Here is a 17,196-nt window from a genome sequence, read left to right as displayed (position 1 = left end):
TGATCGGACCTGGCCTCAGCACCACATAGCTTCCCTCCTCTGCTCGACAACACACGCCGATCAGGTTGGCATCAGTTTGAGTAATAATACAGTACATGCCCAAATTGATGCTTGTGGTCTTCGGTCGGTGTACTTAGAGTAGCAAAAAAAAACACACACACACAAAAGTCTATGGAGAGGATGAACGTGTGTGTGTGAATGATAAGACTTGATAACAGCTTGCTGGACCCCCCCTGCGCACGCCCTCCTGTGATACAAGCAGCTGCCAAGTTCCCATGAATCCTGGAGGAGTGTGTGTGTGTGTGTGTGTGGGGGGGGGCAGTGGTGCTTCCAAGATCAGGGTCTACCAAACGTTGCCTTTCAGTCTGGCCTACTTCATCAACAGGCAAAGGGGTCTGCCGTGACGTTCTGGCTCTCAAAGCATTCACTGTCTCTGTGATGGAAGTCATTTCGTCTGCTTGCTTGTGTATGGTAGGTTACATTTCCTCAATGTCCAGTTCGTCTTCTAGCCTCCAGTACCACAAAACACCAAGTTATCACACGATATACAGCAGAAGCTAAAGCTACGACCCTGTTTTTTGTTGATATTATTTACTTTATTTGAGGTTTGTCTTATTATTTTACATGGCATGTTTGCTCTGGGTTTTTTTCTCTTCAGTCCAGCATAGGCTCTGCATGCAGCGGTCGGCCACGCTGCCCTTTTGACGCCCACGTCAGACTTATCCGACATACAAGCCCGACAGGTGTCCAGCAAGGAAGCAGCGATGTTTGTCCTCAGCATGGTTGTCCTCTCTGACGGCAGAGAGGGCTCTGTGCCACCGTCTCCCACTCCCACTGGTCCCAGGACCAAGACTATCCCCACAGACAGACCCTCTCCCTTCCCCCGGCTAAGACCGCCGGCTCCTCACCGCGGAGGGCCGGGGGGGGTGGGGGGGGCGAGCGAGGGAAGAACGAGGAGAAGGGGGACGGCGGGGCGCCATGTTTCCAAAGGGATGACGTCTGTCTGCCTCGTCCGCTCGTCCCCCCCGGCTCAGAGATGGCTCTCTGCGCTCTCCACGGGAGTCTCGTAACGCCGGACCCGGTCTGGCGGAGGCGGAGAGACGTCCTCGATCTGGGCGCCGCGGCCGATGGCGCCCTCGCGCGGCGGCGGCGGGCCGGCGGGGAACGGCCCGCTGGACTTCCTGCGGCTCGTGCCGTTGTGGCAGCTCACCACCAGCGAGTGTTTCTCCTCGGGGGTGCAGGCCAAGCCGGAGGAGGCGGTGATGTCGGGGAGGTGGGCCAGTTGGGACACGTGGGTCACCATGCTGCAGTTCTTGGTGTGAGAGGGCTGGCTGTAGGTGTGGCGGTACTCCTCCTCGATGTTCCTCCCCAGCTTCCAGCGTTTCCATTTCTTCTGGATCTCCGACTGCACCTGGGAGCCGAAAGGGTCGCACGATGGATGGAGGGAGAAAAGGAGAGGCACAAAGGAGAGGAATGCTCCATTAGACAGCTGTTCTCACGGGAACTGTATGTTATGTCGGGAAGTGGCCGGGGAGAACGTAGACCCGCACGCACCTCTTTGTTGACGAAGCAGTACAAGATGGCCACCAGCAATCCCTGTTGAGACGTCAGATTGTGTTAATTTGCCACTAATGTGTCTCACCATGTGGGTCATATACCCAAGCTCACCACAGGCAATTGGTACTTTAAGCTCAAATCGAATCTTTTCCTCCATGCGTGTGGCCTTAGTGAGGTCATTAAAATGTGGCAGAGCGACGCCTATCACTTGAACTCCCTCAACCCTTCTCTCGCTCTCTCTCTTTCTTGACTTAGAGAGACAGAGACGGAGTGAAACAGAGAGAGAGAGAGAGCGAGAGAGAATGAGGGGGAAGAGAGAGAGCTCTCCATCTCTGTGTATTGTGGATGATTATCTTCATCAGGGTGATTCCTCTGATGATGCGGTAGAAGCCCGACTCCTCGCATCTGCGCCCCTCCCCAGCGTGTCACATTTAGTTCATCACAAAGTGAGTCAGCAGCAGTTATAACGACAACCCTCCCCCCCCCCGCCACACACACATCAGAATAATATCCTGTGCTCCCATATTGTTTTATCACACGATCTCTCACCCTTTCTGGACGCGTCAGAGCAACTCGCTGAGCACGACAGTACTATCGTCGTCATTGTTGCCTCGCAAATAGCTCTCACATTGTCGAAATCTCTCCACGTTAGTGTAACTGGCATGAGCAAAGATCTCAAAGATCCATTTGAGAGCGAACGACACATGGCTATGAAGCTCGTGGAGCTGTTGGAGGAAGGGTGTGTTATTCCCCCCCCCCCCCGCCAGTCTGACCTGGAAGGAGGTGAAGAAGAGATCTATGAAGAGCTTGGTGAGGTGCAGGGTGATGGAGTCCTTGGTGGACTCGTCAGTGATGAAGACAAACACCACCAGGTGGATGCCGAGCAGGGGGATCAGGGTGAGAGTGGACTTGGCCAGCCTGGAAGGAGAGAGAGAGAGAGAGACACAGAGAGAGAGAGAGAGAGAGAGAGAGAGAGAGAGAGAGAGAGAGAGAGAGAGAGAGAGAGAGAGAGAGAGAGAGAGAGAGAGAGAGAGAGAGAGAGAGAGAGAGAGAGAGAGAGAGAGAGAGAGAGAGAGAGAGAGAGAGGGTGATACAGTTAACAGGTTTCCATACATGCCGGGAGCTTGCACAAGCGAGATAACAATGACTTCTCGATCACCGCTAATGAGTGCTTAGATATTGAGACTGCTCTTGTATAAACGGAAGACGGCCTACTCTGTCTAGACCACTGGCCCACAATCAGTTAGCTATTTCTGCTCCTCAGTCAAAGAGTTTAGAGTCAATCATGCAAGGGTTTTGGCAGCTTTGAAAAAATGAATGTCTGGGCAGAGAGGATGGGGGCAACAGAGACAAATGAGAAGAGCAACAAGGGGGGGAGGGGGGGGGGGGCAAAAGAGAAAATTCACTGAGCAGGAAAGAGGGGCTGACTCACCGAAATTTGTAGTCTGAGTATCTCATCTGGTGCGCTCTCAGTTTCGACACGAGGATTTTGATGATGTGCATAAAGATGAAGAAGTTTATCTGTTGAAAGGGAGAGAAAACATCCAATATGGATGAGTTGACCAGATATACACACACAAAGAGGAAGCAATAAATGACAACACACTAGAATATTCCAGGCATTTCCCTTTTTACAATCCTAACCCTGGCACGACAGGGCAGCAGAGGAGAGAGCCAGACTAAGGAAATGGATTATTGTCTACCGGGCTTCCATGTTTGAAAGAACGCTCTTTGGGGACTTTCTCCGACAGACACAGCGACCAAAACTGCTTCATCCAGATGAAGACTGTGACCTGTTCTGAGTCAAACGACTGGATCATCTGATGCTCGGTGTAAAGTGTGGTTGCTCTTCATTGGCTTACATTTCGTCATTTAGCAGACGCCCTTATCCAGAGCGACTTACATTAAGTACAGGGACATTCCCCCGAGGCAAGTAGGGTGAAGTGCCTTGCCCAAGGACACAACGTCATTTTGGCACGGTCGGGGATCGAACTAGTGACCTTCAGATTACTGGCCCGATTCCCTAACCGCTCAGCCACCTGACTCCCATGCTCACAGCATTGCATAGTTAAACAACTGGAGGGACGGCTAAGCGCTCGACCACAGTGTTCTTGTACCTGAGCCACCTCTCCTCCCTGTGAAAACTCAAACACAGGAATTCCTGCCGTGCACAGACCACTTAAAACAGGGCCGCGCATGGAAAATGTTATTCCATCGGTGGAACAGACCGCACATGGCGGCCGTGACAAATGAGCCTGTTGTATAAGCGCAGGAATGACCTTTAGTAACCGTGGCTACGACACTGTCAGCTCGGGTAGGAATGCTCGAGAAACCCTGCTGAAAACATCCCAAATGATCACTCAGTCTGAAGGACCTGTGCATGCCAGCATCACTCGGCGCTCTGTACCAGGAGTGAGGGGCGCCTATAGGGTTGAGTCCCTTTTACCCCTCATGTATAATAGAGGTCTCTTGAATATTGTAGAGTGTGTGACTGCGAATGTCAGCCAAAGTGCCACATTGTGAACGTGTGGCTGATTGAACGGAGGAAGGTGGGAAAGGAGCTACACACTGTCGACCCGCACCAACAAACACGACCTGCCCTGGTCTTGAGCGTTGAAGAAATAAACAACATTACTTATTGACTAAATGTGTCACAACGGACATCGCCATCATCATTATCCTTGCATCATCCTCTGGGGAGGGAAGGAGGGAGGGAGAGAGGGAGAGAGGGAGAGAGGGAGGGAGGGAGAGAGGGAGAGAGGGAGGGAGGGAGAGAGGGAGAGAGGGACAGAGGGAGAGAGGGACAAAAAGAGACAGAGAGAGAGAGGCAAAGAGAGAGAGAGGTGAACAGACACAGAGAGGGAGAGCAAAGGCAGAACAGACAGAGAAGCAGTGTCATTCTTACCACAACCGCCAGCAGGATAGGAGAGCGTATGATCCACCAGTATTGCATGTTGCTGTTAAGCTCCCAGCATCTATGAGTAACACAGAGCAAGATATAGTGAGGACCAGGAGAGGAGAGAGGCCCAAGGCCGCTTCATGAAAAAAGATGATCCTCACACAAACACTGTGCAGACACACACCCGTGTGTAGTTACACATGCCCGTACACACAAACTCTCTATCTGTCTCTCTCTTTCTCTTTCTCTCTCTCTTTCTCTCTCTCAAACACACACTCACACGCGGTTGAAGCCGCCCCTTCCCACATTCATTTGTTGGGTCTAGCGAGGTCTGTGTAAATGTCAAAGTGAAAGTCAAAGAGTCTTAGTCCACCTCCTGGGGATGTGAAATGGTGAACCTCCAAACCCCAGAGACAAAGACTGTGCTTTGCCTCGAGTTCGGCAACGTTTTTCTTCTTTTTTAGATTGTTGTGAGGGCTAGGGGGCAGGCTTCATCTTTTTCCTCACTGAAGGAACATTCAGGGGACACTGAAGCACTGAAAGCCCTAACAAGGATGTTGTTTCTCCAGGGGAAGATCACATCCACGTGAGCACACACACATAGACAGACAAGCGCTTAGAGACACATGGACGCACACACGGAAACAAGCAGTTGGGCACACATGCACGCACACATGCATGAGCATGCTTGCGCAGACACATATGCACTCGGTCCAGACTTTTGTGTTCATGGTGTTCAGGTAACAAAAAGTTGAGGTTTCAAGACAAGACAATAGCAGTCGTCTCTTTGCTTTCGTATGTCTACTGGCACATTAAACCTTCCTACAGTGGGTGAAACAATACTTGACTTAAAAATACAAGTCAAGACCATTTTTCAGGTTTGGCCTTTTCCCTCAAAGAAGAACTGCAGTTAGCTTCAAAATGGTTTGATTTACTGTAAGTAATCGCTGTAATTAATCCATGAACTTCCAAACAACTATACCCTTCCCACAGTGCAGTGTAAAACTGAGGTGAAAATTAATCGTTTGACTGGTTTTAGTAAGATGATACTACATTACGATCAACAACACTCATCTAAAGGTCACTGTGCTTGACTTCCCTGAAATGCTGGGCTCCCACACTGAGCAGTGAGAAAACGGAGGGAGAAAGAGAGGGGGAGGAAGAGAGAGAGAGAGAGAGAGAGAGAGAGAGAGGAAGAGCAAGAGAACGAGAGAGAGAGAGAGAGAGAGAGAGAGAGAGAGAGAGAGAGAGAGAGAGAGAGAGAGAGAGAGAGAGAGAGAGAGAGAGAGAGAGAGAGAGAGAGAGAGAGAGAGAGAGAGAGAGAGAGAGAGAGAGGAAGAGCGAGATGGACAGTGAGAGAGAAATAGAGATAAAAGGAGAGGGGGCGAAGCACACCAAGGTTGGAGAAAGTAAGCTAAGAACTTACACTTCGTTTTCATACAAGTATTTCACTATGACCCAGGGCACCAGGAATAACAGAGGAGCACCTGTTGGAAAGTAATGGATAGAATCAGAATACACACACACACACACCCACACACACACACACACCCACCCCCACACACACTCAACCCCTGCCCCCCCCTCCCCTAACACACATACAAGCACACACACAGCCTCACCCCAGCCAATGCACAGGTAGATGTTGAAGTAGTTCCTCTCAGTAAACACAGCAATGACAAGGAGGTTGTGGAGGTAGATTCCTTCCACCAGCAGCCAATAGCAGTTGGCCATGATGCTGTACTGCATCATTACCACAGCGATGCGACAGCCAACCACCGTCTACAACACACAAACGGGAAGAGGCTTCTGTCTATTCAAATACCTGTGGAACACAACTGCTGGGGGGGGTCGCGTAAAGTTGTGTTTGTTTGAATGGAAGAGGAGGAGGAGCAAACCTCGTTGTTGACGAGCCTCTCCACCTCCGAATCAGGGGAGAAGTCCTGGCCGATGTTGAGAGGAGAGGGCTCGAGCAGGGCGTCTTTGATGAGGATGGACAGACCTCGCAGGATGAAAGAGGCAAACAGGTTCATGTGGATGTTGTTCCTCATGCAATGTAACTTCCTGGGAACAACGAGGAAAGGGAGGAGGTCACACAAGAGGCGGGACTGAAGTGTCCGGCGTCAAAAGCGCTGCCGTTTGGAAAGTCCCTGAGGTGTCAGAAACCTTGGATTAGGGTCATTCCTTTCTAGCTCTCTCTCTCTCTCTCTCTCTCTCTCTCTCTCTCTCTCTTTCTCTCTCTCTCTCTCACTCACTCACTCACTCTCTCCCCCCATTCTCTCTCTCTCTCTCTCTCTCTCTCTCTCTATATGTATCTCTCTTTCCTGTTAAACCTGGGTTTTACCTGAAAGATATCAGGATACCCAGTGCAAGTACCAGAGCTGCCAGGGATAAAGAATACCCCACAGTGTACATGGTCCGAAACTTCCTGAGGATCTTCCCATAGTCGTTCTGCAGAATCACACAAACACACACACAAACACACACAGATTGTAACCGATGGGGAGTGTATTCCATCGTGTATCGAAGGCCAGGATCACACAGTTCACAGCGTAATCTCCCTCTGACCTTACTCACATGTTCAATCTCGTCGCACTCGCTCGTGTTCCTCCGAGTCACCCACTGACCTTCCGCATCACACTCTTTGTACACGGAGCCATGCTGGACTGGAGCACACACAGAAGGCAACGTTTCAGGGCGCGTGGGCGCGGGGGGAGGAGGGTGAGGGTGCCTGTTCTGGCTGTGGGCAGCAGGAGGTACTTACCTGTGGTGTACCAGGGCAGGAAGAAGGGACAAGGCACGCGCACAGTGGTGTTGGGCTGTCCATCAGGCCAGCAGACGTACATGTCAAAGGTTCTGTTGCACACCACTCCTGTGGGGGGATGGGGGGGGGGGGGGGGGGGGGCAATGACAGCCAATCAGATAAACACAGACCGTTCCCTTGCCCCTCCCCTCCCGCCCCCGCTCTCAATAATCGAACCGCTCAGAAAATGACAGACCTCCCGGGTTCATGTGCCCCCAGGATGTCCAAATCCCCCACTGCCGCCCCCCCCCCCCCCCCACACACACACACACACACACACAAAAGTTCCCAGAAGTGAAGCTCGAGCTGGCTGGCCAACTCACCACTGGGCAGGGGCTCTCTGCTAAAATTGCGGCTGCACTCCTCCTTATACATGATCCATTTGGTCACCACCAGCTTCAGTGGCTTGGCGGGGGACGCCTGAGGGGACACAGAGAGAGGACAAACGCAGCAGGTGCCGCACGTGTGATAAACTCCACTCTCTTTCTCGCGTTAGCGTCTTCATCGAGTGGCCTCGGGTCAAGCCCAGGGAGACAGTCGTGGGATCTTTCCTACGACTGCACATGAGGAGTTCACAGATGTTTTGGCACATCTGAGCGATTGCGTCGATTTATTGTCGTGTGCTTCCCGGGGGTTGTTTAATTCTGCGTGTTTCAGGAGGTGAGATAATGTGTTCGGCGTGTTTAGCAGCGAAGGTCAGTGTTATGGTCTCCTTTCAACACATCTTCAACACATTCCACTTAGATGGTTCATTTCATCACTTGGTTTTTAAACACAGGGGGTGCAGAGAGAGCATGTTTAAGCTGCCAAACAGAGGCTGTTCTCAGGGGATTCAATCCCTCCCTGTAAACAGCGGTGATGAAGTGTTACTAACAAGGGGACTGGTGTACCAGGGGCCTGTAGCTCTCTGTCTCAGATGGCTTCCTACTGTACCCTCCATGTGTATGTGTGTGTGTGTATGTTACTACATATGTACAATCGCGTGAGGGAGTTTATTTTTGTGTGGGGGCTTGCACTGTATCTTCTGTGGCAGAGCATTTGTCTCTGTGTGTGTGTGTGTTTGTACAGTACCCTCTATGAATGTGTGTGTGTGTTTGTATGGTACCCTCTATGAGTGTGTGTGTGTTTGTGTGTGTGCGCACTGTCCTCACCGGGATGCTGGAGGTGAGCAGGGTCAGAAGAACCAACGCCCGTGACATCCCTTAGTCCTGCTGTCGAGGCTGAGAGGGAGGGGGGGGGCTGAGGGGTGAGGGGGGGGGTTCACCTCATAGGGTGGCTTCACCTAGGCACACCACACTACCTGGATGACACAGAGAGATACATGAGGCAGGGCTTAGAACATACACACAGACACACACACCTACACACACACACACACCCACACACACACACACACACGCACACACACACACACTGTTGACCACAACCAACTCCAACCTCTTCCAAACCAGCACATACTGCAGGAACAAAGGAAATAACAGGAAGAAGTCCATGTTGACATTCAGCCTACACGTGAACACAGCCAAACCATGAACAGCTGTGTTCCGTGGAACATTCTGCAGGACTCCTCTCTGAGTCTGGATCCACCGTGGACCATTGTCTCCACCCATCCGAAGCACTCAGCTTTTGTTTACTCTCAGCTGCCTGCCTCCCAGCCCCCCCCCCCTCCACCAGTCCCCCCCCCCCTCCACCAGCCCCCCCTCCCCTCCACCAGCCCCCCTTCATGCCTGTTTCGCTAGTCCTAATTAGAGAAGCTCTGAACTGATTAAGGAAGGACGCTATCGACCACACAGGACAGAACAGACCGCTGGGAAGGCCTGCAGAGGTCAAGAACCCTCAGGGAAGTCCAGTCCCATTAGACATGCAGAAAAGTTTAGACCACATTCCATCACAGACGCGTCTGGCTGATGTCCATGTCAGGCTCAGTGTACGTGTGTGCGCGCGTGCGTGTGTGAGGGCCAGACACCGTTTGTTTTGGTTTGATCTCAGGCAGAACAAGCCGTCACTCACCTGCTTTGCGATCCGCACGCCACTACCCCCCCCCCCCTCCACCCCCCCACCCTCAGAGCTTCAGTTGAAGTTGGAGAACGGAACGAAATCTGAAACGTTTCTGCAAAAAACACCTTTACCATGGAAACATTTTTGGCTAAAACGTTTCAAATTCCATTCTGTTCCAATCTCTTGGCAGGGAACGGTCAGGCGAGGGAGAGCGCGTGTTAGGATGTTGCTCTCTGGTGGTATAAGCTCAGCAGACAGGAGAACACAGCCATAGCACAGATGCACGTTGTTAGGCAAGCTCAAAACAAACAGCTGGCATCCCTACTTCCTGTCCCTCCATGGCAAGGTTCTGGTGAAGGGGCTACCCACAACACCGTAGTAGGGCACAGGTCCACCTCGGGAACGACAGTCACCCGCCCCACATGACACAGGTGTCCAAACACAGACCGGGCTTCACATGACACGACCCAGGACCGGACGGGTTCATCGGAAGGGTGGAGAATTTTATTGCGGATCAAAAGGTTGCAGGTTTACATTTACATTTATGCGTTTAGCAGACGCTTTTATCCAAAGCGACTTCCAAGAGAGAGCTCATTGTAGGTTCATTGTAGGTCGCTTTTAAAACAATTATATCAGAGCTACTGAGCTAAAGAGCTGGCCCGAAATCACCCTGTCACTCATGACAGGATGCAGTTAGCTGGCTTTACTCAAGGACCTCAGGGCGAAGGAACACCTCGCCAATGACGTTCTGACTGGTAGATCACTGGTAGTCATGTCAACTCGAGTCAGGACCTGTCAATCATCTGGCTACAATGATTCCTATATAAAGCACAGAATGAGCAACGATCCTATTCAAGCACTGGAGGTGATGTCCTATGTAGCCCCATCCAAGGATATAGGTTTGGAGGTGAAAAAAAAAACTGTCAAACCCTATGTGCCAACACTGCCCCTGCTCTTCATGAATTGCCCCTCTTCAATGGTCTTTGGTGGTGACATTGGTAAGGACATGCCTCGAAGTGAGCTGTCTGGAGATTCTTAAGGACAGAGACCTGGGCCAGACGTCCACGGAACAGAGGGAGAACTGTCCTCTCTTTCACCTGTGCGAGTGGGTCATGAGCAGACCCGAGGCCAAACCCAGACACCACCTGTTTGCACTCCAGTACTAACAAGATGAGACACAACATACAGGTGCAGCCTGCAGGACTCTGATCACCATAAAACATCAACTCAGATTTCATATGAAGGGCTAGCTGCGGAACGAAACACTTTGCACAATTTGATCATATGGTTGATAACACTCTACAGTGATGCAGTCTACCCCGGTTAATCACTATTAACACCCATTCACGTCCAATGCATCCAATCGATCCCAGTCACGTACTGCACTGTATACTTTAACCAGTGGGTGACCTGTTACATGGTTAATGACTTCTAATTAGTTCCTCGATTAATTGTAAGAACTCAAGCAATTCACTTCAGCGCAGCGCAACTGCCAATCAGAAACAGGTTTATCCATGAACTCAAATAGTCCACTACCACAATATTTCCATCCATGGTAGCTGAAGGTTCCTAGTGCTTACCAGAGAGAAGAGGCAGAGCACCTTGTGCAGACATGCTGGCTCTGAGTGTGGCTCCAAGTGGCCCGAGAGGCTGGCAGGGTGGAGAGCACATGGTCTCGGCTCACCAACCGCATGGCCGGAGAACGTCATCACCTCATCAAGGGTTCCCCCATTTCCTCTCTCTCTCTCTCTCTCTCTCTCTCTCTCTCTCTCTCTCTCTCTCTCTCGCTCTCTCTCTCTCTCTCTCTCTCTCGCTCTCTCTCTCTCTCTCTCTCTCTCTCTCTCCCTCTCTCTTTCTCTCTCTCTCGCTCTCTCTCTCTCTGTCTCTCTCTCCTTCTGTGTCGCCTGTTCTCTCACCTTGTTTTTCTCTCGTCCTTTCTCTCTATCTCTTTCTGTTTCACTCCCTCTCTTTCTCTCTCTTTGCCACGCGCACACGAGCAAACTCTTTTACTAACACATTACCCGACTTACTGTGAGTTTTGCCACGAAGCACACGTAGGTGCAATGATTAACCAGACACGACTCCATGAGACCTCATGACAGAGGTAGAGAGAGAAAGCTTGATAGACAGAGTAAGACACGTTAAAAAGGAGAGAGATAGGGAGAGGCCCAGGGGCCCAGGGGTATGGACATGGGGAGGTGACTCCAGGGGTGGTGACTGACCATTCATTAACCAGGACCACCGGTCAAGGTCTGACATTATGCAACCAATACAGAGAAAAACAGCCAGTCCAAATCTCATAAGCGGCTGCAATCTGACTGCACAGCTGCTGCCAGTGTAGCCACTACTAGACTTAGCGGGCAGGTTTCGAGATAAACGTCATTCTGTAAACATAATTATTCAGTTTGAGCATACATTCCTTGGGTTCGTTCAAAGACATTCAGGGTTACCACAATGCCACGCATTATCAGACTTTGATTTGACTGCCCCCCCCCCCCTCCCCCCCCCATTTAATGCTTGATACAGGACAGAATCAGTCCTGGCCCTTAATAACACCAAGGACTAAATTGTGGTATTCTCATCCCGGAGGTGTGTAACACATTAAATTGCGTCTTGTAGCAAATCTCCTAACACTAGCTAACTTGGCGGAAGCCAAAATTATCCCCCGTTGCTTATTAGCACGGAGGACGGCAAACAACACCTCCAGACTGCAGGTCCCTGGGGCTCTCCATCTGCACTTAGCTTCCCCAAACATGTCAACATCTTTAATTACATCAAGGGCTCAAATGGCGAAAAACAAGCCAATCTGGGAATGGACGCTAGCGTTGTTATTCCACAGAGAGCAGGGAGTAAACAACACGTGCTGGACCAGGGTGAGGGTCTAGCGGATGTGGAAGGCCCCGAGGACTCGCTGTGGTAGGGGGGAGACCTCATCGACGGCAGAAAATAGGCCTTATTAGCCCAGTGCAAAAGAGCTTCACACCTCCGAACACGTTAATTCCACTCCGGCGGAGTTCCGATGGCCGGTGTAATTGCCGTAATCCACATTACTGTGAAGGCACTGAGGTGGACATGTGTACGTGAGAAAATAACGTGGACCAGGCATGAGACAGCAGGGAGCATATGTTCCATGCATTGATTACTTCTTGTGTTTTGAATGCCTTCGATGGTAATAATGAGAGGACTATTCTTGGTACAGCTATGTCATGCCCTTTTCAGACACTTAAAATAGCCAGATATTCATGGGAGCAGAACATATTCTCAAAAGCATGCAGCACATGATAATTGCCTCTATTTGTCAGGCACAAAACACCGTGCCACACAGTGGTCAAGTATATTCAATGGGCCCAGTACAATAGCCATTGAAAACATATTTTTTTGGAGGATGCTCATATTTGATTTGATTACTGTGTATGTGTGTGTGTGTGTGTGTGTGGGGGGGGGGGGGGGGGTTAGGGTTAGAGAGATTCTGTGCAAACAAAGAAAGCTTTACATTTGTGTTGAATAACCACAGTATTTCTCATCTACAGTCCAGCTGCTCACATGACCCTCCTCCCCTCCTCTCATACAGGGAACACGGCTAAGCAAGTTTCACAGTCATACAGATTCAGAACTCAGTTTCCTAGAATACCCCTGGGATGAATTAAACAAATGAGAGTAGCCACAGTCTTAACCTTCCTCGTTTTATTATCATCCATGTATGAAAGATCCAATGAACCCTAAAACCAAATTGAAAATAACAGAGGTAACCAAGCTCAGAGATTTCACGTCCTTTTGTCCCCACACTCTCAGTCGGACTTTAGGAGATAAGTACTGAGCCGATCAACACTGTAAGTCGGTTTACCAGGAGTTCAGTCCACTAAGTCTCTTCCAGTGTTCTCCCCTCTCCGTATATCAGGCTGCAAAAGCCATCGAAATCTGTGTCTGATAACACTGTAGCTGGGGATAGCTGGCTGGGGATGACAGCGAAGAGAGGACAGGGGGAGGAATTCGGGCCATTCACCCGGCGGGCTTCTGTGGACGTGACAGTGAGATGCACTGCTGCATGAGTGGTCGCCTGGGCGGTAAGAGGGTGAAGCAGAGTTCAGGGGCTTCTCCGGCTCGTTCTCCGGGTTCGTCAGGCGGGCAGATGGGAAATGGTTCCTGACTGGATGTCAGACATGGCGGGTTTGCCAGATACCTGTCGACGATGATTCTCCACAAGTCTCAATTACATTTACGACTGTAACTTGACGTTTGACTGCAGGAGACTCTTGGAGACTCTTGAAGAGTTGACCAAACACATGCATCCTGGCAGTGAGCCAGAATGTTCACTTCCCCCACGGTTTCCTAGTGCTACCCTCCCTCTATCATAGAGGAATATCAACAAATGTCAAGCTGGTAATGATTCTGAAACGACATGCTATTTCACCCTTCAGGGATTCTAACTCTTACCACTATCTTTGGAAGATGCCAATACTGAGGCTCGAACCAAAGCTGTTGAATTGCTGCCCTGCAGCAAATTGACCTCGCTGCAATTGATTGGTCCACACAGTTGTAAATCAGCGGGTAATCGAATGGCTTCAATCAAACTGTCAAACGAGTGATTGTCTCCAGCTGTTTAACATCATTGCACGCAGTACGTACAGTGTGGTATCAATAAATATGCTTAGAATGGACCACCCCCTTCGATACTTTAGAAAGAAACTGATGAGAAACTAAGTTGTACCTCGGGTTCTTATTGAATTGAATTAACAATGAGAGCCTGTGGGTTTCAGACTTGGATCTGTCCTGGCGGCTATGTGTGTGTGTGTGTGTGAATGTGTCTGTGCACGCGCGTTTGAGTGTCTGAGTGAGCGTGCGTGTGTCTACAGGCGCACGTGTGCATCAGTGTACCGGGTCGTGTGCCTGTTCCCCGTCAATCGCTACCAGCAGCAGAGGCGTTGGTCTGTATCACCGGGCCTGATGACATCGTAAAGTGCTGGTGCAGTGATGACTGATGGGACCGTGCGCCTTCCAGGCGCTGATTAACTCGATGTCACCACTGATAACTCATTCAGCGCTCTCGTGCCATTGGTCTCTACATAACCCAGAAGACGCATACATCATCTCACCTCTCTGCTTACAGACAGACACGGACCTGGTAGGGCTTAGTGCTGGGGTTAGCATGTGCTGAGCTCAGTCACCCACTCGTCCTCTCAACCACCACGCCTCGAATTCGGCATTTAAAATGTATCTACGTGAAGACAGCGTTTCAAATAACCCAGGGTACGAATAGAAATATTGATGAGGTCCTTACCCAGCACAGAGTATCGGGAACTTTTATTTTGAAAGAAAAGTCGGTGCCATTCCGCGAGATGAGAGCATGGAAATCGTGAGATGGCACGTACGGCCTAACTGTTTCCTGACTCTTTCCCAACCACACACCATCGCATTGTGCGCTGCAGAGCCGCGCCTGCACAGTGCACAGGAGAGAGTGACATTCCCCCGAAAATCCGAGTGATGAGTGGGACCGGAGGGGGGTTCAAGACAGGAACACCCAATGTGGGATTGAACCAGAGCAGTTCTGTCTGTCGCCAGCATCCTGAAACCTGTCATCCTTCATTCGAGTCTTGCGTTCCTCCCTCCTCTCCTCCGCTCAGGTCCAGCCTTCCTCCTCTCATCCCACCATGATGGGAGGAAACTCAATGAGTCACTGACTGTCAGAGGTCGACTTGCCAGGGCTGTCTGATTAATAATTAGCCACTTTCCAGGTTCCTGTCTGGAGCCATGTAGTGTAGGGCCGTGCTTTTCTGTTTAGACCAGATGTCATTTACTTGATTTTCCTACTGAAGTCTACAAAAAATGACCTCAGCCTTATATTACAGGTATGACAAGCATTGAGTTCCCTTTTTGGAAGTAAAATAAGTCTCGAAACTAAGTCAATAGACTTTGTGAAGTGAGTTTAATTGCAGCAGAGTCAGTGGAAAAGATTCAATCCCTTGGCGCCTGAATAGCACTCCAACAGTACTGTCAGTGGGCCAACTTTAAGATAGTACGTTAGTTACGGCTATCAGAGCGCATCCGTTCTGTAATACCATCTGAAATCTACTTTAAACAGGGACTGTGCTGAATAATTTACGCAAATTTCACTCCCTTTAATTTGATCAAAAATGTATCTCTGGTACCATTGCCATATCACCAGCCGATTACAGTTCTTTTCATCAGAGGCAGGCAGAGATGCTGGCTCAGCAGGGACACGGCATCTTTAAAGAAGCCAATTAATATTACCACAACTTCCCATTCGTCTCATCACGGGCCAGTCACACCGTACCCCAGCACTCGGCCCACTTGTTTTACAACCCAAATGTGTGTTTTAGTGGGACATTTTCACTTACTACGTGTGTGGGTTTCTCTCTTTCTCCCCCCCACCCACCTCTCTCTCCCCCCCCCCCCCTTCTCTCTCGCTGTCTTTCTCCCTGGCGTGATGAGTGAGCGTCCGTGGGATAGAGGATGCAACGTTGCCTCAAGGTGTGCTTTGAAACTCCCATCCTTCTGACTCGTGGCCGTGGACGTTTTTAGACGCGGGTTACGGCGGGAAGAAAGCACAGAAAGGACGAGCGGCGCGTGGATGGCCGCGTCGCCGGGGAGCGTAAATGACGGTTGTGAGCTCGCCAGTGACTCTTGACACAGTGGGAGACCGGACTTTACACAGTGTGACTCATGGCTTTGGGCAGACACAGCTACCGTGACACGGAGGTGAACCGCTCCAGGGCTCGTTCCCGTTGGTTGGAAGCATGCTGAGTCATATCGAGAGAGGTGTGAGGTGCAGGCAACCGAAAAAGGGGACTTGAAACGCTATGCTCGAAACTCGACAGGATGATGCTTCAAAATTTGAGAGTGGCTCTCTTCATGTGTTTGAGTGGCCAAGCACTTTGACATGGATTTGAGTTTATTTATAGTCCTTTCTAGACACCGGGGGCTGTCGTGAGGAGGTGGTGGGGCTTTATATATGTTATATAATACGATTATTTACCTGTATATGGAATGGATTCATTTTGACTGAGTGGGAGACTGGAGTTGACTGTACATCCGCTCATGCACTCTTAAACAGGCTGTTGTGAGGGCACACTAGCATCACTTCCCCAGCAGCAGATGCTCAGTGTGTGTGTGCGTGCATGTGTGTGTGTGTGTGCGTGCATGTGTGCGGCTCTCAGTTTTAACGTGAACTGTGAATCCACAGCTGGGCACGCTGGTAGTATTAGGTTATTAGCTGGCAGCTGTCTATCCCACTTTTGAAACACATTTCGTGCCTGTCGTTGAGCTCAGAACTTAAAATCGCTCACAAGGTTATTTACAGCTCTGATTAGTTTTACTGATATGACTCAGCCTTGCAGTATTCATAAAATTGTACGCAGGAAATATCCCTAATCCTTTAAGTGCTATGGAGTAGATGGAGTTGTCCATTCACCTCTGTCCTCCCTTCAACCTCCCCCTCCTCCGAATGCTGTCTATGGATTACAAAGTTTCTTTCTCCATGTATTTCATAGATAAAAACAATTCAGAGAGAATTTTGACTTCCATTATGTGCTGAATGCTAGGAGGAAGAAAGGAAAATGTCAAATCTTGTTGTTACCAAGCAGACCACGGATAATCCAGCTGGACAAAGTCCTGCAGAATATTCTGCTTGACTGTAAAACCTCCCGTCGTCTTCAGACTGGAAAGCCTATACCCTGGGCCTTTATTATCCACATAGTTAGACAAGAAAAGACAACAATCAAGCCACAACTTTTCAAAAAACGGGAGGAAGTACACAACCCTGAACGAGACCGCCGCCTCACAGTGATGTGCAGAAAGCACTGCCAGTGCCATTTCACGTTCCACGCTGCCGCTTAAAGGCGACCTCCATGAATCACACGACACGATTGCTTTCTCCGAGTAGTAGATGTTCAGTCACAGCAGAGCACATTCTACAGCCGTG

The 17,196-nt window shown here is 50.1% G+C and overlaps 1 protein-coding gene across 1 annotated transcript in view; it reads right to left on the bottom strand.

Annotated features, from left to right (window-relative positions):
• Window positions 1-574: 574 nt before the first annotated feature.
• The window catches only part of gcgra (glucagon receptor a), a 28,575-nt gene continuing 11,953 nt past the window's right edge, over window positions 575-17,196 (bottom strand). Inside the window, exons 2-14 of the mRNA XM_084678266.1 lie at window positions 8,411-8,559; window positions 7,583-7,679; window positions 7,221-7,328; window positions 7,034-7,122; window positions 6,801-6,907; window positions 6,355-6,520; window positions 6,079-6,238; window positions 5,883-5,943; window positions 4,463-4,532; window positions 2,990-3,078; window positions 2,331-2,475; window positions 1,555-1,596; window positions 575-1,411 (exon numbers count right to left, since the gene is read on the bottom strand). Of these exons, the coding sequence (XP_084534392.1) occupies window positions 1,031-1,411; window positions 1,555-1,596; window positions 2,331-2,475; window positions 2,990-3,078; window positions 4,463-4,532; window positions 5,883-5,943; window positions 6,079-6,238; window positions 6,355-6,520; window positions 6,801-6,907; window positions 7,034-7,122; window positions 7,221-7,328; window positions 7,583-7,679; window positions 8,411-8,458 (1,563 nt within the window). The 5' untranslated portion in view covers window positions 8,459-8,559 and the 3' untranslated portion in view covers window positions 575-1,030. The remainder of the gene's footprint in view (window positions 1,412-1,554; window positions 1,597-2,330; window positions 2,476-2,989; window positions 3,079-4,462; window positions 4,533-5,882; window positions 5,944-6,078; window positions 6,239-6,354; window positions 6,521-6,800; window positions 6,908-7,033; window positions 7,123-7,220; window positions 7,329-7,582; window positions 7,680-8,410; window positions 8,560-17,196) is intronic.

This window comes from Hypomesus nipponensis, chromosome 17, assembly GCF_054491055.1.
Source record: "Hypomesus nipponensis isolate SF chromosome 17, ASM5449105v1, whole genome shotgun sequence".
Taxonomy (NCBI): Eukaryota; Metazoa; Chordata; class Actinopteri; order Osmeriformes; family Osmeridae; genus Hypomesus; species Hypomesus nipponensis.
The sequence above is the reverse complement of the archived record's forward strand: the minus strand, read 5'-3'. Positions and strand labels throughout refer to the sequence as shown.